This window comes from Lissotriton vulgaris, chromosome 3_1 (genome assembly GCF_964263255.1).
Source record: "Lissotriton vulgaris chromosome 3_1, aLisVul1.2, whole genome shotgun sequence".
NCBI classification, from domain to species: Eukaryota; Metazoa; Chordata; class Amphibia; order Caudata; family Salamandridae; genus Lissotriton; species Lissotriton vulgaris.
Genome location: NC_141689.1, coordinates 255548587 through 255574175, shown reverse-complemented (window position 1 = coordinate 255574175; position 25589 = coordinate 255548587). Strand labels below are relative to the sequence as shown.

General features: G+C 44.7%; 1 protein-coding gene across 2 annotated transcripts in view; it reads right to left on the bottom strand.

The window, feature by feature from the left end:
* SMAD4 (SMAD family member 4) overlaps nt 1-25589 on the bottom strand; it is a 324854-nt gene that overhangs the window by 166876 nt on the left and 132389 nt on the right. For both annotated transcript variants that reach the window (XM_086960392.1, XM_086960393.1), the window contains exon 3: nt 3178-3352. In XM_086960392.1, the coding sequence (XP_086816518.1) occupies nt 3178-3352 (175 nt within the window). The remainder of the gene's footprint in view (nt 1-3177; nt 3353-25589) is intronic.

Here is a 25589-nt window from a genome sequence, read left to right as displayed (position 1 = left end):
ACATAGAGCTTCGCTTCACGCTTTCCAACAGCCTCTAGATGGCCATCAGGGAGCATCTGTCTGAGAACTTTGGCCCATTCTTTTGGAGCCTGCACACCAAAAGCACACATCCAGCAGATGCATGACTGTCAGCCGCAGCGCAGCTTAAGGCCTGAGATTTTGAAGAGAAAATGTGTTGTCTTTTGGAAAAAATATCTGGCAGGTAAACACAGATATGAAGTTTAGGAGTGCAGCTCAAGATCTGCTTTGAAGGGCGCGCCACCTATCTGCATGCATTATCTGTTGCAGGAAAACATTTCTGGATCCAGTCTGCCATCTGGTGGAAATCAAAAGGTGAAGAACCTGTTGCTAGAAGAAGTCCTCGGGGGGCTGCGGGGTGGGTATTCAATTATCAATGTTCGCTTTTTGCTTGCTTTTGAAACAAAAAGCAAACATTGGTAATTGAAGCGTGAAGCGAAACTCTATCAGGCACATGCATCAAGCGATTTTGTAATTGCAAACGGTGCGAATCGCAAAAATCGGCCGTTTGCGATTCCAAAATCACTTTTTGGGATGCATCATTTATTTTTCATGTATCGCAATTTAAGAATTCGCAATTTTTTGCGATATCTCAAATTGCCATAGCATTTAAGAAATCGCAAAATTTGCGATTTCTTAAATGCTATGCATGAATAATTTGAATTTGCGAATTCGCAATTTTGAAGGGAAAAATTACCATGAAGTAAACCTTCATGGTAATTTGCGAAAAGTATCAAAAACGCAAATAAATGCATTTTTGACACTTACATGTTACACACACACACGCCCTTGGGACATGTGTGTGAGTAAAATGTACTTACATGACATTCTAGGGGTGCAGGGGGGGGGTCCTTAGGACCCCCCCCCTGCACCCTCGAAATTGCATGCTCATTTTGCGATTCCTTAATTGCATATCCGAAAAATTAAAATGCCTTCCCATTGATTCCTATGGGCCTCTAGACCCATAGGAATCAATGTAAAGAGATTCCTTATTTGCGATTCGCAATTAAGGAATCGCAAATAAGGAAAATTAAGAAATCGCTAAAACTTTTGCGATTTCTTGATGCATTGCCGTTTGCGATTCCTTAATTGCGATTCCTTAATTTTCGCAATTAAGGAATCGCAAACGGCACCAATGATGCATGTAACTGTATGTTTGCAAACACAGGAAGCCAGGTCAGACCTGCTTCAAGCCCCGGACCGAACTCCAGATTCAAGTTTGTCTTCGTCCTAGCTGCCTTCCTTTGATTACAAGACCAAATCCAGGGAGAGGTTGCACAGTCGGCGTTCAAACAGCTTGACTTCGCCACCATTGACTAACTCCAATACTTTTTCAGTATTGGAGCATATGGAAAATGCTGAAAAAAGAAGAACTTTCTCCAATTCCAATCTAAAGCATCTACATTTCTAGCACCTTGATAACTTTATTTTAGCGAATTACAAGACTCTTGAATGATGAGCATAACACTGCTGTAGTTGTGTATGGAGTAATGATTTTTGATAGATATTGGGTGATTTGTTGGACAAAGATTTAAGGGACAACATCAGACCTCTTAATTTGCAGCAATTGCATAAAGGTAAACAATAGGGCTTTTACGATTGGTATTACGTGGTGTTTCATAAAACAGACATTTGAGAATAATCTGCAGTGAAGGGTAAAAGAATCTGAAGATTCATTTTGTTCAATAACAACTGTATTTTCAACAAAATTGGTGTAGCAGCCCAGTTTGGTTGTAATTATAGCCAGATTTATCACAAGTCAACCTTGAAAGGTGTGTTGTGCTGCAATGCATTTGAAGATATAGTTACATTTTGGAAGCATGGGATGAGGCAGGCAGACTGGGGGGATTCTGATATCTGGAGAAGCAACAGAGTTAAGAATTCTATCTTGGAAATGTTTACTCAGAGCAGGTATGTGTTCCTCTATGTGTGCAAAGACTTGAAAGTGGATTATTTAACTGAATTGGTCAGTATCATTGCTGACAGTTTAATGTAGAAATTAGTGTCATCATCATAAAAGTGTAACAGGTCTTCTAGGTGTCATATCTCACACGTTGCTTATGATGTGAATTTGCTTGTTATCTGCATAGACAGAATGACTTACGCTGAAGCTTTGGAATATATGTCCAAGGCCTTTCATGTACATGTTAAAGGGTAGAGGGACAGAGCTGATTGTTGGCAGATGAGGAAAGCTATTGGGGGTGATGGATCTGCTGATGCCGTTGCTTGTATTGGGCATAAAGAGAGCCATATTTACATCACGAGAACTGCAGCATAGGATCAACAAAAAGGATCATTGGAGTGCTCTTCCTTTATTTAACACCAGTCTATGAATATTCTAATTTCAAACATGTTGAATGTTGCGGAATGTCCAAGAATGACTACAGCAAAAAGGCTGTCCTTAATCCACTGTGATAAGATGATTCATTTTCTTAATCTGGGATGGGGTGGCGGTTTTAGTTCCTTAGGAAGGGTCGAGTTGCTCTGGTGGTTGTACTGTTCCAAGTGAGCTGAAAGTTATGTATTCAACAAACGTTCAAAGAAAGATGTTAAATCAGATGCAAGCTGGAAAAAGATATTATTAAGATTCTATGAAGGTTATTATTCATTTTGGTTTGCAGGACATCATGTAAATAAAAGAATATATATTAAAATTAAAGCGATCTGCCTCAGGAAATCGCACATGCCTTCTAGTGTATGGCTAACTACCGTCAACCAGAGTGTACAGTACAAATTTAAATGCAGATAATCATCGTAAAAGGTAAAGGCCAACAGAATCCTACAGTGATTCAAACCCAATAGGGCAAGCTGATGTAAAATTATGAAGCAAGTAATGGCAATTGAACATTTTTGTGGAGGATCAAAACATGCCTTTAAATAGCAATCTAAGAAAATATTGAATGCCTACATAAAACAGCGCAACCGAATCATAAACACACACTGAAGTAGCAATACAAACGTGTTTATAGGTGAAATGCAGAAATCTACAGTGCTCCGTACACACTGTAAATTCTGGATCAAAAAATAAGTCCATTTGGAAATTTTCTTCAAACAAATCTCAACATTAGCTATAAGCATGTCAAACAAGAATCACCCAATGTATAGGCAGATAAATCTCATAAAACCCTTGTGCTTTCTTCTATGTGGGTTTATGCTTACCGATCCCTGGAGACACCACACGCTCATAGTGATAAGGATTTACACAGACACTGTCACATTTCAGATCAAAAGCATACTGGCAGTATTTTACGTGTTTAAGTTCATTCTTGTGAAGATCAGGCCATCGCCACAAGCGGGCATAGATCACATGAGGAAAGCCCTTTCTACCAGCCACCTATAAAGAAGAAACAAAATACAAATGTGAGGTCCTAATTCAAGTCATTTCATCACTCAATCCTGAAAAAGTCACAATATGATTCATTCAAAGGGTGCGGCATTTAATATGATCCACTATTGCCATTCAGTTGTACATTTACACTTTTCTAACGGTTGATAATACACTGCAAACCACCCACCAGAAAATGGTATACTGGTTGCTTTTACTTCAAATAATTAGGCAAATAGTCCCTTAAGAAAATAATTCAGAGTGGCGTTAAGTAATGGTCTACCCAAGCTTCCACCAGCACCACTGCACAACGGTGTACCGATCAGTGACATCAGATGTTATGAAACACGAGAAATTTGTCTGTTTATCTTGTCTGATCTGGAGAAATGTTTTGACTTGAAATACATCATCTTCAATTTATAGCTATTGTTAAATTCAAAATACACCTTTTCACTTGCTTAAAATACTCCCATCAGTGATGTGATCTACATTTTTGTCTCCATGCTAAATTATTTTACACTTATTTCCAAGGTCGGGGAGTACACAATGTACTCATAGCGATGATAAATACAACTCTAATACACTACGTTCTTGATTCCTTAAATAGGTTTATTTTATGAGTAACAGCCCACTGAAAACAAAACAATTAATAATAAATATGTTCATGGAATGGCAGTAAAATAAATGTGGCCCAATAATATGTCATTCATTACTACTAATCCAAGAGTCAAATTCCAGTTTATTCTCTTTAAAAAGGGAATCTAGCACTAAAACGTTTACTTCCTTTCAGCTTGTGTACTAGAATTATTTTACACACAAAACCATCCTTTCAAAGATCACAGGGCCAATTCAATGTGATTGTACCTCACTGCACAAATGTATTCACATTTTTTAAAACATGACATAGCCTAAACTATAGAAGCAGATGAGCAGGATCCAATTTTCTGAGTACAATATTTGAGGGAGGATACAGGAATCATGCCCCACTCTAAGACCTTGCCTCTCGCAAGTCATGGCCCATACCCACACTCAACAAGTGTAATGAATTGCATTTAACATTCTGCACAGTTGCTCAAATTGTAATTGTATTTCTATAGCACTTACTACCCCAGAGGAGGCGTTTATGAGTATTTTACGGTGAGAAGCATGCTACTCTGTTACCCAAGGTTAGTGGTTAATGTTGGTTATTGTGATTAGTCATGTGCTCTAAATAAACATTTACTTACTTACTCCATATACTTTGTGATATATTAATACCAGGAAGGTGTGAACATTAGTGGGATCTATCTGGTTTCATGTGAATGGTTGGTGAGATTGATAGGTTGGAGGAGGCTAGGTAATGTTATATTATTGGGCAGGGTTTTGAAGAGGAGAGGTTATGATCTCTGAAATGAGCTATCAGTCAATTGCAGAATTACAGTAAGAAGGAGTGAAGCAGGCAGCCATGAGACAGAGGAGGTTATACTCGGAAATAGGTGTGCAGGTGATGGAAGGTGAGAAGAGGGTCACTTTAAGGAAAGAAAGTATGTTACAACATGGCTCATAAAGAATCTTCCCTCGCTACTCTGTAAATTAAAGATTTTAGACTTACTGAATAAAAATTAGATATTTGGCACTGGCTGAGAGTGTCTCGCCAATGCCCTGTTTGTACCCTATTTTGGCTCCTACCCCATCGAATTATAAGTTGTGCATTTCTGTATGTGACTAATGTAGTACATGCATTGTATGTATAAGAGAAGCAGAGTGATAACGGCCTGTGGGTTCCATTCTGGAAGTCCTGAGCCTGTTCCAGTGCACAAGATGAGAATTATGTTGTTTTTCCAGACAGTGACAGTGTATCGCAAGAAGTGTAGGAAAGAGGTGACCTAGACAGTGAAGTGAGCGAAAACGAGACAAGGCTCCTATATAAATTCAATGAGGTCCTTCCTGTAGCACTGCCACTTGGTAGATGGTGGGGGTGAAGGGGGCTGCAGTCTGTTCAGAGTGAGAATGGACTTTTAGAGTAAACCACCCTTCTCTCTCTTTCCTGATCATAGCCTTGTGTCTGTGCATAGCTAGGTGGAGATAGTTCATGCCTCTCTGTGCCTCAATTGTGGGTGCTTCAGTCTGAAGACTAACTTTCTGTAAAGAGCATCACCTCACGTAAAGGCTATGTCTGCGGAGCTGCACACAGAGGCACTTAAATTAAAAAAAGGAAGCCACCCCAAACCAGTTCTCCTGCATGCAGATTTCTGCTTGCAGCTGTCATTTAACACCTCCCTACAGGTGCTTTGCTATGTGAAACCATAGTAAAAAAGCCCCCCTTGTGATCCTCGCCCACCTGTTTCCCCTCAGCATCAAGTTAAATGCAGATTGCCATTAAGTCAAATGCAAATTGCGAGCATGTGTTTGACCTGGATAACTGTTGCTTCGCTTGGCGGAATAATTCATTAAGCAGTTGAAACTAGTTCCTTACCTGTACACTATGGTTCTCCAGTATTATCTTTCATAGATTCACATGCTTGTATCTTCCCAGTCTACATGGTGGGAGTCTCACGGTAACAGAAGGACAACAGCAGTACTAGAAAAAACTGCATAGAAATCCCCATAGGGAATCACATTATTTGGTAACCAAACCTCATCATTATTTGGTCCAAAACTCAGCCAATCAGCTGCCAGCCCTGACATCACACTCCCCAGCAGAGCCATTATAGCTCAGATTCCCAGCCCCAAGTGAGAGACAAGGATATATCCAGAGATAAAATGGTCTACCTGAGAAACGGGGAGGCGGGCGGGCTGCGTGGTGAATCTATGAAAGATAATACTGGAGAACCATAGTGTACAGGTAAGTAACTAGTTTCTTCTCTAGTATAGAATCTTTCATCGATTCACATGCTTGTATCAGAATAGAGAGCAGTACACATACCAACTTGCGTTTCCAGGATAGAACCCTCTATTATCTCAGGGCTCTGCTCCTAATCATAAGGATATGTAAACTCTTGGACGCCATCCAGTAGTAATGAACAGGCAATGAGAGAAATTCATATTGTAAATTGTTGTGTCTTGTAAAGCGCACTGCTACCCGGAGGCCTCGTAGCGCTATAGACCGCTGGGGAACCCATCCTGGCTTTCCCTGTGAGATAGTCCCTCCTGGGGGTCTCCAAGGTGAAACCAGGCATCCCCGGCGTTTGTGTGGGGCCGTTGTGGAGATGAGGCAAGCTAATGCCCAGAGTTGCCGAGTGTGCTCCCTGGTCGGAGTAGGCACCGATGCGAGAATTATCAGTCTGCTGACCCTGGTCCACGACCCTGCCGCGTCGGGAATCGAACCCTGGTCCCGGGCCGTTCTCTGCACTCGGGTCTGCCGCCTCTAACCAGTGAGCCACACCTCTCCACCAAGACAATATTCATATAAGAGTGACTATTAATATGCATAGTTTAATATATACATATATATATATATATACATATATATATATATATATACACACACATATATATATATATATATATACACACACACCCATACTTTAATATGTAAACATATAGTTTGATAAATAACTTTGAAAAAAATGACTGAGAAACGCTTGTCCCACTGCTGCATGCATCCTCCTTCCACGCAGTGTCTAGACAATAGTGTCTAGTGAAGGTGTGCACATTCTTCCATGTCGCCGCTCTGCAGATGTCTGGAAGCGACACTCCCGCGAACAGAGCTGCTGAAGCTGCCATCTTTCTCGTGAAATGAGCGTACACTCTGGATCGCAGAGGGTTTCCGGCTTTCTCGTGGCATATGGTAATGGCAGAAGTTATCCATCTCGAGATATTAGATCTGGATAGTGCTAGACCTTTTCTATGCCCAGAAAAGGCTACAAATATTTGGTTTGTTTTCCTAAACGACTTTGTTCTGTCAATGTAGAATTTCAAACATCGCTTAATGTCTAGAGAGTGTAGAGCTCTCTCTGCTTCCGAAAAAGGATTTCCAAAAAATGTAGGCAACACTACAGGTTCATTGAGATAAAAAAATGGAAGGGACCTTCGGAATGAATTTTGGATTTGTTCTTGGTATAAATTTATCTTGCAGAAATTGAAGAAATGGTTCTGTAATTGAGAAAGCTTGAATCTCGCTGACCCTCCTAGCTGACGTGAGGGCTAACCGCAAAGCTGTTTTCCATGAAATAAACTGTAATTCCACTTTATGCACTGGTTCAAACTGTGGTTTCATGAGTTGTGTTAGAACCGTATTAAGCTGCCAAGAGACTAGAGGGTGTTGAATCGGGAGAGACACTCTGAAAAGCCCTTTGAGAAATTCTTTTATCACTCTTTGCGACCATAGCGATGGTTGGTTAGGAACCCTTCTATATCTTGAAATTGCTGCTAGGTGCACCTTTAGTGACGCATGAAAGAGACCTGCTTTGGCCAGATGCAAAAGGTACGGGAGGATTTGCTCTGGAGAGGCAGTAAAGGAATGTAGAGTTTGAGATGCACACCACTGGCAAAATCTCTTCCATTTTGCTGTATATGTTTTATTTGTTGAAATTGCCCAACATTGTGTAAGTATATCCCGGCATTCTTGAGAAATATTTAGGGATTGGAATTCATGTTCGTGAGGTTCCAGGATGACAAGTTCAGTGATGTCAAATTTGGATGGAGAATGTGTCTGTTGTTCATAGAGATCAGGTCCTAAAATAGTCGAAATTGAATTCTGGGCGCCATTGGCAACTGGAGAAGCTCAGAGAACCAGGCTTGTCTCGGCCATGCTGGGGCTATCAGAATTAAGTGGCATGGTTCTGATCTCATTTTCCGAAGCACTCTCGATATCAGAAGGAATGGAGGAAATGCGTACGCGAACATTCCTGTCCAACGTTGATGCAGTACATTGCCCCATGGTCCCGCCTGAGGGAAACTGCTTGCAAAGTGCTTGCATTTTGAGTTGTGTTGGTTTGCGAACAGATCCAACGATGGGGTGCCCCACCAACGAAACCCTCTTAGGAGTTGACTTTGAGCTTGATCCCACTCGTGAGAAAGACTGGCTTATCTGCTCAGGATATCCGCCCTTGTGTTGTGTATCCCTGGGACATGCTGAACTTGAAGAGAGATGTTGTGAAGCAGTAGCCATCTCCAAATCTCGTGTGTTTGTTTTGACAAGAGCTTTGACTTTGTACCTCCTTGTTTCAATAGGTGGAACATTGTTGTTGTACTGTCCGTCCTGACCATTACAGTACAATTGTGTATTCTGGGAAGGTATGGCTGCAAACCCAAGAACACTGCTTTTAGCTCCAGCAGGTTGATGTGAAGTAGAGCTTTGTGGTTGGACCAATGTCCTTGTATTTCGAGGTCTTGGAGATGCGCTCCCCAACCTTGAAGTGATGCATCTGTCATCATAACATAACTGGGACGTTGAGGCTCGAATAACAGGCCTTTTGTTAAATGTTTTCTGATACTCCACCATGACAAGGCGTGTTGAATCTGAGGAGTGATGGTGATCCGATCTTCGAAGGACCCTTGGGATTGTATCCATTGTTTGTCTAGAAGTTCTTGAAGAGGCCTCATGTGCAAATCGGCAATTGGGAAGCAAGGGGATACAGGAAGACATCATCCCCAACAAGGATTTGTAAATTCTCACCGAAGTGCACTTTTTTGATTGCAGATTTGACGCCAGATTTAAGATTTTCTGAGTTCACTCCTTTGACGGATAAGCTTTTGCTTCCTTTGTGCGAAGCATGGCTCCTAGGAATTGAAGGGACTGTGATGGAATAAGGGACGACTTTTCTAAGTTAATTCATAGACCCAGGGAATGAAAGAGATGCATGCAGCATTGTAGGGAGTTCAGAAGGTTGCAAGATTAACCTTTTATGAGCCAATCGTCCGATACGGGAAATCTGGTAAGCCTGTAGTCTCAGGTGTGCTGCTACCGGCGCCATGCACTTTGTGAAGACCCTTGGTACCGATTTTAGACCAAAGGGCAAGACTTTGAATTGGTAGTGGCGCCCGCCACTACAAAACAGAGGTATTTCCTGTGATTTGTGTGAATTGGAATGTGAAAATAGGCATCCAAGAGGTCCAGGGATGCCATGAACTCTCCTTTACGTAACAGCAGGAGCATTTCCTGAAGGGATAGCATAAGAAAGGGAATCTTCTTGATGAATTGGTTCAGACCTCTCAGGTCCATTACCTGCCTCCATTTTGATGTCTTCTTTTTCTTTCCCTCGCTGAGGAAACGGAACTTCCTCAATTGCCCCTTTTACTATAGGAGATAATACTTCTGCTTTGAGAGCTAGCAGATGTTGTTGCTGTCTGTGAACAGGTGGTTGATTCGGGGGCTTCTGTATAAATTCCAGGGTATGGCCTTGATGAATCACATCCAGTACCCATCTGTCTGTTATCGACAGCCATTGCTGGGAAAAGAGAGAAAGGTAATGGTCGTTGTTGAAGTCTGACCAGGTGGGGGCGTCTTGAGAAAGTCACTGTCGTCTATTGGATTGCTGAGCTTTTTCTCTCGCAACATTCTTTCCTCTGGATTGCTGGTGATAGGAGGAGTTTGAGGAACAATACTGTTAGTTGTTCGAATACCGGCGATACCCTTGTTGGCTGTAAGGTTGGTACCTATTGGACTGGTACGAAGACCTTTGATTGTATTGGCCTCTAGAACCTCTTTTCCTAAAGGACTGGAATTTGCCCTGCTGAAGAGACCCCAACGCTCGCGTTCTGTCCGTGTCAGCCTTGATTCCCTGGAGAGCATCGTCTATATACATTCCAAAGAGATTCTCTCTGTCGAAAGGCATGTCCACAATTTTTGCTTGTACCTCCGGTCTGAATGAGGTGGCTTTAAGCCATCCTTGTCTTTGGAGAGCCACCGCTCCCGCCATTTGTCTAAACGCTACTGATGAAATATCCATAGCGATATCGATGGATTCGGAGGCCGCCCTAGCCCCATCTTGTAAAATGGCGGCTGCTTCTTCCTTTTTGTCATCTGGGAGGTGAGCCAACCATTGGCTCTATATCTGACCACATTTGTCTGTTATAACGACTAATCAGAGCTAGAGCGTTTGCAGCATTAATGGAAGCCGCGGCCATCACCGCAAAACGCTTCCCCGCGCCGCCATTCGTCTTCCTTCTTTGTTGGGGGGAGGCAACAGACGTCGAGACAGGATTTTTGGATTGTCTCTGAGCCGCTTGCATCACTACTGATTCTGGACGCGGATGTCCAATCAAACATGCAGGAGAAGACTCTGGTGCACGATATTGTTTTCTCTATTTTGGGCACTGAAGCCGCCATCTGCGCTGGAGTTTTCATGATCTTCAAGCCTTCATCCCAGATATGGTCAATGATGGGAATCTATCTCATAGAGTTCCTTGACTCCTCCTTGAAGTTGTATAGGAAACATTCTGCTTCTTGCACTGGAAGCGGAAGCTCAAATCTTTTTGAGGCTTTTTCCATAATGTCATGGAATCCCACAATGTCCTGTGGTGGAGAGTTTGGTGGTGACCGCGATGGAGATGGTGTCGTAGGCAAAACATATTGATCCCATTCAATACCTATAGGAGTATCTCGAAGAAGATCCCCTTCTTCTGGCTGGTCTTCTCCATCACTCTCTGCGAAATCATCCCTTAATGTGATAATTGGGGAAGATCACATCTTTTGCACTGTAGGCATAGGTTGAACTACTGGAACTTGGGAAAGAGCGCTTGAAGTATTTGAGGCAGGAGCGTTAGCTTCAGGAAAACAACGATAATAGTCGCTGATCATGTGATGTAAGTCAGTCACCAGAGAAACAGGCATCCAGATGGACTCTTCCCTCTCCTCAGGATGTGGATCCTCTTCCTCCTCATACTCATATGACTGTTGGAACAACTATCTTTTGGATTCGGACACTGGGAGATCCGGGAAAGAGTACACCTCTTGAACCTCTTGGCACTCCTCTTCATCAGTGTTCTGACTCTTAATCTGTAGCTGAGAGGGACTGTAAGCTACACCCATTGATTCTTCATCCTCAAATTCCTGTAAATCCAGCAGATTTGATGGAGGAAGGGGAGAAATTTTTGTCCACGTAGTGAATTCCGTAGTTTTCTTGTCCGTCGACGGTTGAAAAGACCTTATAGATATTAAATATTTCGACTTTGGTGATTTAAAAATCTGCAGAGGCGGAGCTCCCGTCGTCAATGCTCCCGTAGACGCTGTAATTTGAATTGTCGTCGACGAGGTCATCGATGCCGTCGTCGACGTAGCCTTCGTCGAGGTTGTCAATTGTATCGTCGACGAGCTTGTTGCTCTTCCCGTCGAGTGAGGCGTCGACTGACCTTTTTTCGACGGCGTTGTCTTGGTCACTACCGTTGACATCGCTGTCGTCGTCGAGATTGTAATCGTCGACGTCTTCACAGGAACAAGTGCCGGAAACGCCACTGATTTTGTCGACAGAGCTGAAGACACTACCCTTGACTGAGGATTTCTTCAGAGGAGTATGAGGGAGAGAAAACAAAGAGGTTTCTTTTCCCTTAGTTTTTTGTTTCTTAAGTTCTACTGTTTCCTCTGAAGCAGATGACTTCCTCTTTTTTGAAAATTGGCTACTAGATTCCTCCTCTGAGTCTGAATCTGAGGCGGCCTTCTTTTTCTGAAGCCACAATAGCAAGTGTGCCTCTCTATCCCTTCAAGTTTTATCTGAAAAGGTCCTGCAGTGTTTGACTTCCTTAGCCAAATGTTTGGGAAGAAGACAATACAAACAGTCTTTGTGGGGGTCTTCAGAATAGAGTCTAGCTTTCCCACAAGATCTGCAGAGCCTGAAAAGCCTCTTTTTAGAGCTTTCAGCTCTTACATACTAGATGTAAAACAGTACCTTAAATCCAGAAGAAAACTTGCAGTTGGAAAGGTCAAAAGTTCACTCAGGAACAGAACTGAGCAAGGCTCAGGGAGACTCCTTCTCACACGAAGGCGGTTGGAAATCTGAGGTCTGATGGCTCTGCTGGGGAGTGTGATGTCAGGGCTGGCAGCTGATTGGCTGAGTGTTGGATCAAATAATAATGAGGTTTGGTTACCAAATAATGTTATTCCCTATGGGATTTTTCTATGCAGTTTTTTCTAGCACTGCTGTGGTCATTCTGTTACCACGAGACTCCCACCATGACGACGGGGAAGATACAAGCATGTGAATCTATGAGAGATTCAATACTGGAGAATAACAGAAACCGGTATATGTTCCAAACATACATGTCAGACTGCTGTATGCAAGTCAAAAGTTTCACAACTGTACGACATATAGAGTACAAAGGAATGTGCATTGTATCAAGTAACCGCAAATTTAGAGCTTTGTACACAGAATGTTTAGTGTTGAACTCTGAGTAAACATTTCATCATCTCTGTTCTCACTTTATAAGGAGTGCAAAAACTTGCGTATTGGATTACCTTAACGATTCGGCAATTGCCGCTCCACCTTTCAGTTTGCACTCAGCAGTTTTGCTTCAAGCAAACATGTTACTGAGTCGCATGAGCGACTTAATTGCTGCAGGTCGGACCAGGTTCGGTGACAGATTTTCAGTACCAGGAGGGTTTCTTGGCCACCAAGGTTACTCTCCATCCAAGAGGACTTCACTCCCCAAATAGCAGTGCACCAGGAGACGCATTTGAAGAGTGGTGGAGAAAGGGGCGTGTCCTGATGGTGCTGAGAGTGATGTTTAGCATCCCACAGACCTTGTATTGTATGGTTTTGTAAATGTTCACCCCAACCTGTCTCTGAAGCGTCTGTCGCTGGAGTGATTTGAGATACAAGGTCCAGATTGCTGGGATTCTGCCATTGTAGAGAACAGTGAGTTTGGCAGTCTATCAACTCTGGGTCCTCGAGGTGACCATGTGACTACGACCACTGACAAGAGAGACACTGCTGTAGTGTGTTGAGGTTTGCTCTTGCGTATGGTTGACATTGAAGAGGCTGAAGGTGAGATGTGGTGACATTTATGGTAAACCCCAATTTGTGGAGCAGGTCTATTGTCAGCTGTATGTTTTGCTGACACTGGTTAATCAAAGCCAACACCCACCAGCAATCGTACGAATGTACAAGTTACTTACCTTCAGTAACGATGTATCTGGTAGAGACGATTCTAGCCGCAGATTCCTTAATGTAGAATTATCTCCAGGCGTGAGACTGGATCCGGAACATTTTTCTTTTCCCAGCATCTCTGCGTCGCGCGTGACTCCCCCGTGACGTCGTCCGTGGGGTGACGTCAGCGAGGTCACATAAGCCCTACCCCGGCACGCTGACATCAGTTTTTTTCGGATAACTTTTTCACGCCAAAACTTTGAGAATATGGAACATTGTGCGAAACAACAGACAAACAGAAAGGAAAGAAGCAAATGGAGGATAACAGCCCATTCGGGATAGTGCCAGGCACCGTGGCACCGAAAGTCATAAGGGAAGAGCAGTCGCAGCCACTGCAAAGCAACCCTGCAAACAAATACAACATTCCCCCTAGAGACAGGAAAAGCATATGAAAAACTGTGCAGCAGACGAAAGAAGCCTGCAACCACAGTCCACTAACAGTTAAAGACAAAAGAGCACCGACAAATCACCCAAAGAAAACACCACCAGAAATAGTTGCGTCCCCTGAAAGGAGCCAAGGCTGAGGCCCAGCCAAGAGACCCCAACTCAGAGGACTGCACATGAGTCAGAAACTCGAAACAAGGAAAAAGGAAGGGTAAATATGAGAAGGCCCCACACTGGAAACACCAGAGTGTAGGGATGCAGGAGCGCCCATGAACTAATCAGTCTAGTACTAGAAAGGGGGATGTCTGCAAACCCACCAAACAAGCATCCCGCTAGGGAGGAACAAAATAGGCACCCGCAGAAGACAAAGCACCCAGAGGCAGGCGAGTGCGGAAGAGAAAGCTAAGGGCCCTCGCAGAACAGGGAGGGCCTTTAGCTGGAAGGAATATGCGGCTAGAATCGTCTCTACCAGATACATCGTTACCGAAGGTAAGTAACCTGTACATCTGATAGAGACTACTAGCTGCAGATTCCTGAACGTAGAATAGATACACTTGCCAAACCCACGGGGAAGGAGGGTCTGTGAGAGGACCCCCCCCAGCCTGGACATAACAGAGGGTCCCACAGGGGACGAGTCCGACGGACAGGGCGAGAAGCCCCGCCCCCCCCCCAGGCAAGGGGAACTCCTAGAGTCAGAACACTACCGATCCCAAGGGGGGATGTGGAAGAAGAAGAAAGGAAGAGGAAGCCCGTTCACACTCCACAGAGGAAACAGGGGCAAGGCAAGAGGAGGCCGAAGCACCCCACGCCTACATCAGGCAACAAAAACCTTCATCCAGCACCAAGGCAAGAAAGAGGAAGAAGATCAACCTAGAGACACCAAGGAGACAAGGCAGAAGAAAGCAAGTCCCCCCTCCACCGGGAACACGCCCCGCGAAGAGGGCAGTTTATCCTACCACAGCTAGAAGTCAATAGACCAGACAGAACAGTGCCTACAGCAATACAGCAGGCTGAAGCAGAAGAGCAGCCCTGGGGACATCCAGGAAGACCGGGCAGGGTGCGCCTGAAAGAGGGAGGAACAGAAATCCATCTCAGCCCCCAATACAGATAGCCAGAAGGCGAAGAAGGCCCCGGACATACCTCAGAAAGGGGTCCGAACACATGACACAAAAAGATGTAGAACCAGAGCCATGACGCCAGGTCCCAGACGGCAGCACAGACCAGGCGAACGGTGCAACGCCCTCAGAGGATATTCCAGGGCGACGCCAAAGGCATTCCAACCACTGAGAAGGGAATTGCACCTGCAATATACTTAAACGCCAGGGAGAGCAGAGGCCCAAAGGCGACCACAACTTCCAAGCACAGAACAAGCTATATAACAGCTACCATACCCCATCTAGGGTATGTTAGTCCCAAGACATGGGAACCCTCTTAGGAAGAAATTTCCGCAGCAGAGGACAACAGAAAAAAACAAAGGAAAAAAGCCCCGCAGAAGGCTTGCCAAGCAGCCAAAAGCAAACGACAGAAGGCCTAATCTCAGGGCCTACTTGGTGGAGATAACCCAAGCAAAAACTCACAGCAAAAAGGGTAGACCAGCAGCAAACAGAGCCACAGTCCCAATAAAAGAGGACTCGTAGGCACATGAATCACACAGATCACACAACTGGGGCGACCCGCCCCAACTAAAGAACAGCTCCCATGAACCAGATCAACCCACAGGTCACTGAGGGGGAGGAGGAGGAGGTCAAAGGACCGCCAAGAACCTCCGGATGGCCGAGTCTGCCGCGGCATGGAACAAAAGAGTGCCATTGAAGGGAAGATCCAACAGCCGTTCTCGAACATTTTCCGGGAACACACTGTCCCGAAGCCAAGCATGGCAGCAAAGGGAATCCAAAGACACCATGTCACGACCAAGCACCTCCGAGATGTCCAGACGGAGCGAAGAATAAACACCGCCAGCTCCCGGCCATCTAACGCGTGGTGCTGCAAGTCAACACCAGCACCCTCCTGAGAAGCTGCAGATCCAAGGGCATCCGCCGAGTCCCAAAAGCAAGAAGTGGCTCTAGCCAACACACAAAGTGTTAAGGGCCCGCAGAGCCGCACTGGTCGAAGCGAACATATTACGCCCCCAAGAATCCAGCCAAAGGGCCTCCCGTGATGGTGGAGACAAGAGGGAGGGCGGGAGGGGAAAGCAGTCCGCAAAAGGGGCCCACTGTTAGAGAGGTGGAGGGAAATGCACACCGGGTCACGCAGTCGTGGAAGGTGCCGGTGCAGAAGATGTTGGGGCACCGGATCCCCCGTGGCGGGGCGCCCCCAAACCCGAATCAGAGAAGAACACAGAGAACCCTCAAAGGGAAGCAGCAGCTCCCTCCCACTAGAGCCCTCGTGAAGAACCTCCAAAAGATGATCCGCAGGGAAATGAGTAGCCGGGTCACCCATGGGCATTATTCCACAGCCGTGGAAACAGCGCAAGCGATGGCCGCACCCGCCTCAGTAGGCGGCGTCGCCTTGGCCTTAGACAGGATCACCATGTCAAAGTGCAGAGAGGGGCTTGGGGGTGGGACCCGAGCCAAGGCGACCTCCTGCGACACCACAGGGACTTTTGCAGGAGTTTGCGGCGAAGCCGGAGCGCTGTGGTCCGGAGGAGGGACCCCCGAAGGGAAGCACCCCAACAGCACCACATCCTACAAGCCTGGATCCGAACCACTTGGCACAGGAGCCGGCCGGCGGGCGACGCCGCGGAAGGCCCCGCACCGTGCAAGGGATCCGCTGATGTCTCAGGAGGGGGAGGAGGAGGAGCAAGCGAGGACTGCATAGCCGCCGCATATGTCTTCATTTGGGCTCTCGACGCCCCCTCACTGGGAAACGGTGGATAGGGGACGATACGCGGGGTGCATCACCCGCGGAGAGCCCATGCCCCCACAGGCCTCAAACCAGCCCTCGGGGACAAACTGCAACACTTACCGCCAGTGGAGCGATGCTCTTGCAGCACAGGAGAGACGACGGCGTTGACGGCTGCTTCGAAAACCTTCTGCAGAAGCTGATCGAGGTGACTAAGTCGACCTGGACATGCGAGCCGAGAGAGGTTTCATCCGGCGCTCCCACCGCGACTTCGGTTTCAACCGTTGGCACGCCTTGCAATCAGTGGAACCGTGATCTTCCCCCTAAAACCAAATGCAAATGAGGTGAGGGTCAGTCGCCGACATCAGGCGTCCAAAAGACGAACACGTTTTAAAGCCCAAAGGCATCCGCACACTGTTCCCACAAATCACCACACAATAGTGAAGGGAAAGGCCTAACCAGGCCTAGAGAACAAACCGGATCCGCCTTGCACGCGGAAAAGGAAAAAACTTATGTTAACGCGCCGGTGTGGGGCTTATGTGACCTCACTGACATCACGGCTGCGGACGACTTTAGGGCGGAGTCACGCAGTAACGCCCCCCCGGCACGCAGAGATGCTGGGAAAAGAAAACAAATTCCAGATCTAGTCTCACGCCTGGGGATAATTCTACGTTAAGGAATCTGCGGCTAGTAGTCTCTATCAGATATGGGAATACATCAATGTTTTTTCGACGTGGATGTGCTGCTACTACCACTAGGCACTTTGTGAAGACCCTTGATGCGCTAGTGACAGTTGAAGGAGATCCTTTAATTGGTAGTGTTTTCCGGCTATCACAAACCTGGGTATTTGCGATGAGCAGGATGAATATTAGAAAGTAGAGGAATACACTTCTGTACCTTGCTGATGAAGAGGAACTGGTTCTAGAGCTCCTTGGTGAAGAAGGGCTTGGACCTCTTGTGTCAGAAGCGTTTGGTGATCTTGTGATAATTAGTAATTGCGAGGCTGGATGTTGGGTGGTGTGGTAATGAACTCCAAACAGTAGCCATGTTTGATAGTGGCTAGTACCCATTGATCTGTTCTAATGGTTTCCCAGACCAGGTGAAAGAACTGTAATCTTACCCCGAGGGGTGCTGTGTGATCGGGGGGGATGGGGTAATCACTGTTAGGGAGCAGAGGCTGCACTACGTTTTGAACCATCCCATCCCGGTCTCTTCCTCTTTATTACTGACTCTACAGGAGCCACTGGAAAAACCTTCAGTGAAGGTGGATTGGCCTTGCATCTGCTAGGCAGTGGCAAAGGTTTTGTATCAGCCCTTGTAGCCGGAGCGGAGAAAGGAACCACAAAGCGTGGGAGTTTGTAGGGCGCCCATTGCTTTCACAATGTCAGTATCTTTCTTCATCTTGTCGAAAATGGAGTCCACTTGAGGGCCAAAATGTTACTTATCCAAAGACATGTTCATGACTGCCTGTTGAACCTCTGCTTTAAAGCCTGAGCATCTGAGCTAGGCAGGTCTACTGAGCAATATGCTGGTGTTAATGTCCCTAGCAGCTGAGTCTGCTGCATCTAAGGCACATGTGATGGAATTCTTAGTGATGGCCTGAACTTCAGAAACAAATTGTTTGACCAGTGATCTTCTGGGAAATATTACAGCAGTTCTTCCATTTCATTCCAGTGGGCCCTATCGTAACATGCGAGTACAGCTTGGGAATTAGCTATAAGCCAATGATTGGTTGCTTGAGCTACAACACGTTTTCCAGAAGCATCAATGGGTTTGCTCTCCTTCTGAGGAGTTGGGGTATCCCCAGTTGCTTGAGTACTGGCTTATTTATGAACTGTGGTAGCAACAATGGAGTCTGGTTGAAGATGGCTATGTATGAACAGTGGGTCAGAGGGACTCACTTTATTTTTGTCTATCAGCCCATGGGGGTATCACCCCGTCATGTATTGGTTCCTTATAGGTCATCTGCCTGACGTAACATGCCAGGAGGCATGGGCAGAAACTGAGTGTCCTATGAGTAGATGACAGTGTGTCATAGAGGAAGCCCTGTTCTACTGTTCTAGAGACTCTCTATGAAGCTGAACTCCGTCATAAGTAGCTGTCCTAGCAATCACTAGCTGGTAAGCACTAGCATCTTCTGGAGGGAAAGGGCGAGATGGGTAAAGATCTGAGTCATTGGGAGTGATGCGGTCCATGTCACAAGGATCAGGGTCCCTTAATAGTTCTCCTAAACCCCCCGTGGAGGATAATGTGCAGGGCTGGTAGCTTTGACCTTTTTTTGGGAGGTATAGGAGTTTTCAATTAATACTCAAATGTTAACTGCCTCTTCGGAGGAAGAGAGGCTATAAATTGCCCTGTGCCTTCTTGAATTTGGATGTTGGATGTTGGATGTTTCTCTGTTTCATTGACAGGGATTGCTTTAAGGAGTTCGGTTCAGTCCATTTTCGGAATTCAGGCTTTTGATGATTTCTGATCCAGCACCGAAGGAGAGGATGCCCAGCTGTCGCATTGGTCCCTAAGGCTTAGCAAAGCCCAGAGAATGCAATTGATCCTAGGAGGTTGATGCCGAAGCCAAAGGCTTGGAGGCAGCTTGGAGGCAGTTTTCGGGTTCCGTGATCGAAGGCAGGGCATCCGAAATGTCTTTTCATATCCAATCATGGCCAGATGGCAGTGGAGGCCTAATGACATCTGGAAGAGGCAAGTGTTTGGAACTCTTTCATTGGAGCAGGGTCCGGAGCAACAGTACTCATGTTGCCTGAGTGGCAAGGAGTATTAGAGTTCCTCCTCCATGTCGGAGTAGGAGATCACTTCAATGGAGAACGCCCTTTCTGGGCGTGCTCCTCACGGAGGTTGTTGGGAGTACTGTCCTGCTGCTGCAAGACATTTCCAGGCAAAGCGCTCTTTGATCGCAAAGTGTCTTCTTTGGAATTATTTCCAAGCGTTGCAGTCGGCCTCGTGAGGGTCTGTCAATAGGCAGAGGTCACACACTGGGTGTTGATAGGTGTGTGGATATTTGGCATGACACTGCATGCAAAATCGAAAAGATGTCAGTTTCATCAGGAACACATCTTTCGTACGGACGGTGAACGCGGAAGGGTAGGCCCAAGACAGGCGGCGTCCCGAAGTGCGATCGATGGATGTCCAAACCGGCAAAGGTTATCAAGCGGTACCAGAATGGAAAAGCACGATCGAGAAACACTATACCGCTGAAGACAGGATAGGACCGAAGAATCGTACCAAACAGAGTTCAACACGGAGGAGAGGCACACATGTCCGAACCCAATGGCGGAGAGAATCTACAAACAATTTAACAAAGGAGTCGATGACCATGCGCTATATCACCGAGAGGAGTCACTACCTCGTGACTCAAAAGACTTCTTCGAAGAAAAACAAGTTGCTCAACTACGAATCCAACACTAGACGGCAGGAGTATGGAGAGCATGCGTCTCTACAGCCACACATGCCATTAAACATATATATATATATATATATATATACACATATACAAACACACAGAAAAAAACGTTAGTTGAGCTAACTATAACTCGCGCCCAAGCAATGCACTGCTGATGACGTCACATATTACATCATTCATGACATGGTTAGTGACATCACTGATGACATCACTGATGACATCATCCAGTAAATGTGTGTTTCTATAAAATGTAAATATGTTTTTATATGTATATTAGTATATTTAAGAATGAATGGGTGTTTAAGATTCAGGATGGATGATTAAGTATGTGTGTAACAACTAAATGAGGATTTATATGGGCTATTGATTGGTTGGCTGAGGTGCCTGCGTGCCTGTGTGGGTGGGGGTGTGATTGTGCATAGATGTGTAAGTGGATAATTCACTGGGTATATGTGTTCAAGGCTGTATCTGTGAAGGACCATATGGCTGGGAGACTGTGTGCATGGGTGTGTTGGTGAGTTAATGGATGCCTCACTGGTAGATGTGTGAGTAACTGCATATGTGAAAGGCAGTATATATGAGTGGAGTGTTGGACTGTTTAAATGACTATATGTGAGAGTGACTGATTGTGAGAGTGCCTGTATGGATCAGTGTGTGCTTTTATCAGAGTTTAAGTATGTGTTAGTATATGTTTAAATAAGTGAGGTGGTATATGTATAACTGAACAGGTGAGTAAATGAAAGTGTGATTGATTATTTCCATTACTGACTAGGTGTGTGAATAACTATGAATGAGAGGCAGTGTCTGTATAGATATATGACTGGATATGATAATGCTGTATTGATGGATATATATATATATATATATATATATATATATATATATATATATATATATATATATATATATATATATATATATATATATATATATATATATATATATATATATATATATATATATATATATATATATATATATATATATATATATATATATATATATATATATATATATATATATATATATATATATATATATATATATATATATATATATCTGGAACACTCCAAACTTTCTCATCCAAGTAAGGCACTGACTCCGTGAAAATTAGTTGATTCCAAATAAATTTATTCTCTCATTTAGGCTGCTTGACGCGTTTCGGCGGTAAGCACCCGCCTTGTTCACAACATCATGACAGACTGTGACTGTATTTATACCCCTTAGTCATTGCATTACATCATGCACGTTTAACTCCTGTTTCCATGCACATTTTAGCTTGTTTTCCACATTACACACTCATGTTTAACCCAGTTCCCATGGTGATATGGGGCGTCTCCCTAATTAGACTGACATAGACGAGTTATTTTCCTCTTCACAGTTAATTGATTACATCATACGCCCCCATGCATAGTTTTGTTACTATAGAAACCCTCGTGTAACATGAGCCCAGTGATTTCCTCATTCCTGTCCTGCCTGTGCTTCACTGTGTGTGTGCCTCGCTTATGCTCAGCTCCAGACCTTCACGTGTAAATCTGCGTTTTGAAACTCCCTTAGTATTGGTGAGTTTAGCAAGCACTGCATGTTGGCCTGTTGTGTGGTTTCTACGCACGCTAAGATATCTGTGTAATTGGGCTTTGTTTACGCTTTGTTCGACCTTCTCTGCAGCGCTGGTAATGTTTAGCGCGTGTATCAGCGGTTGCCGTGGGGAAAGCTGAAAGGATTTCGAGCGCATTTTGTAAACACACGGTTCCCTTCTCTGCAGCGCTGGTAATGTTTAGCGCGTGTCTCAGCGTGTGCCGTGGGGAATGCTGAAAGGATTTCCGAGCGCGTTTTGTAAACACACGGTTTCCTTTGAAAGGCGTGCGTTTATATTCATGCCTCGCTTTTCTGATAATAAGCGCATGTCTGAGCGGGTGAAGCTAGGGACGTTCCGGGGCTAATACGAGCGTTTTTGTAAGCACATACAGATTGCTATGTTAATGGGCGTGCATTATTAGTCTCGTCTAGTGTTTAGGTTAGTGGGCGCGCGGGGTTATTTTATGGAAATGTACTGCTTTAGCTTCAGTGTGCTGATGCATTAACATAGCGCCTGTGTTCTACTACTGTTACCTTCTCTCCCAGTGGACAAGGTCAACTATTCCTGAGATTTACCAATTATAACATTTACAACATTTAAATGCGCAATACATTTCTCATCTTTTCCAAGTGGACACGATTCTAGGCGTTATTCACTGCCTTGCGCTAACAGATATTGGCATATCTAATAAAAACACTGTGTCAACAATTACTGGTCCCATTATTGTTATATACATACATTTCTAATTTGATGACCAATGTACAGCATTAGCAGGCATTTCCCAAGTCTTGACACATTTGTGCGTATGATGAGTTGTCTAAGATGCTGCTATGGCAGGCTAAAACTGCTATAGGGGTCAAGATTGTGCTAGTATATACAGTGATATTTGATTATTAAAACTGAACAAAAGATGTTAACTGGACGGGAGGGGGGAAGTTTTCTCTAACGGGGATTTGGGCGCTCTCATCTAGAACCATGTTATCATCGTTAAAGGTGGACACTGAGTGCTTCATCAGAGTTAAGACCATTCGGTATCTTTGAATTGAGCATTATAATATACCGTGATTCTAGTCTTCTCAAACTCTGCAGGCGATTACCACCTCTTGGGTTTTTCGGCACATTGTCAATGACGAAGTATGTTAATACTCCTATATCCCCTGCATGGGTTGTATTTATGTGCCTGGCTACAGGGTAAGCTGGGTCGTCATTATTTACAGCGCGGAGGTGCTGGAGGACTCTGATATGTACAGGGTGGATAGTACTACCCACATATCTTTTACCACAGATGCAGTTTAGGACATACACCGCATGGTCCGTCTTGCAATTGTATTTGCCTCTGATCTTGTACGGTCTCTTCCTAAAGGGTATTTCCACTTTTGTGGTATTTATCCCATGCTTACAGGCTTTGCATTTACTGCACTTGCTGAAACCTTTGATTTTTGACAGCCAGTCATCCTGTTTTTTGATGGCCGGTGCATTGCAAACTAGGTGCTCCCTCATAGATTTAGCCTTCCTAAATGCCATCATTGGTCTATTGCCACATAACTCTCCAATTACGGGGTCTCTCCTTACTAGCGGCCAATGCTTGGTCAATATCTTTCTGACCTGGTTATGGTAGGTATTAAATCCTGTAATCAATCTAGGTGGCTCTGGTTTGGGAGTTTTCTCTGTCTTTTCTTGTTTTTTGGCAAAGAGGAGATCTTTTCTGTTGGTCTTGCTACATTTTATGTTTGCTCTGTTACATGTTTTTTGACTGTAACCTCTCTTTCCTAGTCTTGTAAACAGGTTTTGTTTTGCCTCATCTAGTCCTGTCTTGGTACTGCAATTTCTGGTCATCCTTAAGCATTCTGCGTAGGGAATTGACTCCTTCAGGTTCTGAGGATGGAAACTTTGTGCGTGTAGCACCGAGTTCCCAGCTGTGGGCTTACGATATGTTCTCGTTTGTATTTTACCCTGTTCTACATATAGTTCTATGTCTAGGAACTGAATTGAGGTGGGGTTAGTAGTGCAGGTGAATCGCAGATATATATATATATATATATATATATATATATATATATATAGCGACTGTATAGGTCAATGAATTGATTTGTGTGTAGTCCATGGAATTAGTGAGTGGATATGTAATAACTGGTATTGGTGTGTTCATGGTTTCGAAAAATATAGTCTGTATTTTAGAGTGGGAGTATCAAGTGTTATATTAGGGTCTGATGAGGTGCATCAGATTTTCACATGGATGATGCCATCAGTGATGTCATTTGAGATGTCATCAGCGATGTCACTGACTATGTCATGAATTATGTAAAATGTGACGTCATCAGCAGTGCATTGCGGGGGCACGAGTTATTGTTGGCTCAACTAACTATAACAGTGGAATTTCTATCGTTTTGTAACTATAACGTCCCTAAAACCTATGGTTTTTTCTGTGAATTTCTAAGGTTTTTTACATGCTAATTCCTAACAATAACGTCTGTAAAACCTACGTTTTTTTAGTGAATTTCAAAGGTTTTTTAAATGATAATTTCGAATTATACTGTTCATTAAACACATCTTTTTTTTCCTGTGTTTTTTAATTATCATCCCATTCTCAACCTGGTTAAAACTGCAAATCTCACCACTCTTCCATCTATACCTTCCGCCAACAAAATCGCCGTAAACGAGAGCCACAACTAACGTTAATGATATGCAAAGTAGGCGATCCCGAGCAAAAAAAAACACAAAAACACCACTTCCCCATATTTTCAACAACCAGCCAAATCTACAATGCGATCCAAAAAGCAGATGATAAGCCGACTTACCAGTAACAAATTAACATCAACCTTTAACTGGTGTAAGGAGGTCGACTATCTACTGCGTGATTTAGACCCACCTCACAGCCACATCTGAAAGACCAACACGTGATAGAGCTACTGATCATGCAGCTCCAACACCCAACAAGGCCACAACACCCAGCACCACCACCACCAGAACCTCCCCCCGGATCACCCCCCGCTACTACCACCCAGGCAGCGCAAAACAGAACAACGGACCGTCCCAAAATACCATGTACCCTCGGCTGCACAATAGCTGAATGTTGGGAGATATGGCAACCAACTATATATGAAGGAGGCAAGTCACCGATCAATAATAATGCACACGCAAGTGTAACGCGGATGTGCTGCACATACCGCACTACGCAAAGCACAAACCTCTCCGTGTGGAGATATAGTACTGATACTTGTAGTGTAGTGCACAGTGGACGCAATCTTGTTGCTGCAGGCAGCGGGGAACATCTCGGTCATGTAGATGTGTTGTCCTCCCCTGGAAGTGGAAGCGGAGTGGGCTGGTCTAACATATGCCACTACAGCATAGGAGTATGAATAAAAAGGTCAGACCCAGGCCGTGGTTCACTTGTGGGAAGACCAATGAGTCTGAAGAGCGGCGGCCCTCACCCTGACACGTGGCTGCCACCATGACCGCGGGCCTCCTCCACACAGACTCCCTGCGAAAGGAGCGGCACAGCACCGCAGACTTATGTCTGTACCGACTACTGCCTTTTATCTACACTGCGGACAGCAGGGTTCCCAACTTGAATTCAGCCTTGATTTATTAATTGCACAGAGAATTTTACTCTATGTCCTCGGATTTTGTCAAGAAGCAGTGACAAAAAGCATTCCTCAATGTCTATGCTAAATACTGCCTTCGATCTATACTGCGGACAGCAGGGCTCGCAATTCAGCTGCAGTGGCGATTGCAGATGACGCAGTCCAGTACGCAAGACACATTGCTCCGAGTCCTGAACGGAACCGACCACAGCACCATACTCCCTTCAATCAGTGAGGCATTGAGGCCGGCAACACGTACTCCCACTAACCCTCTTTAACACAAGCCAATCCCGCATGTGTAACTGTGTCCTGAATGGCAGCGACCCCAACTTCGTGGCAGCGACCACAGCACCTCACTCCCTTCGATTAGTGAGAAGTA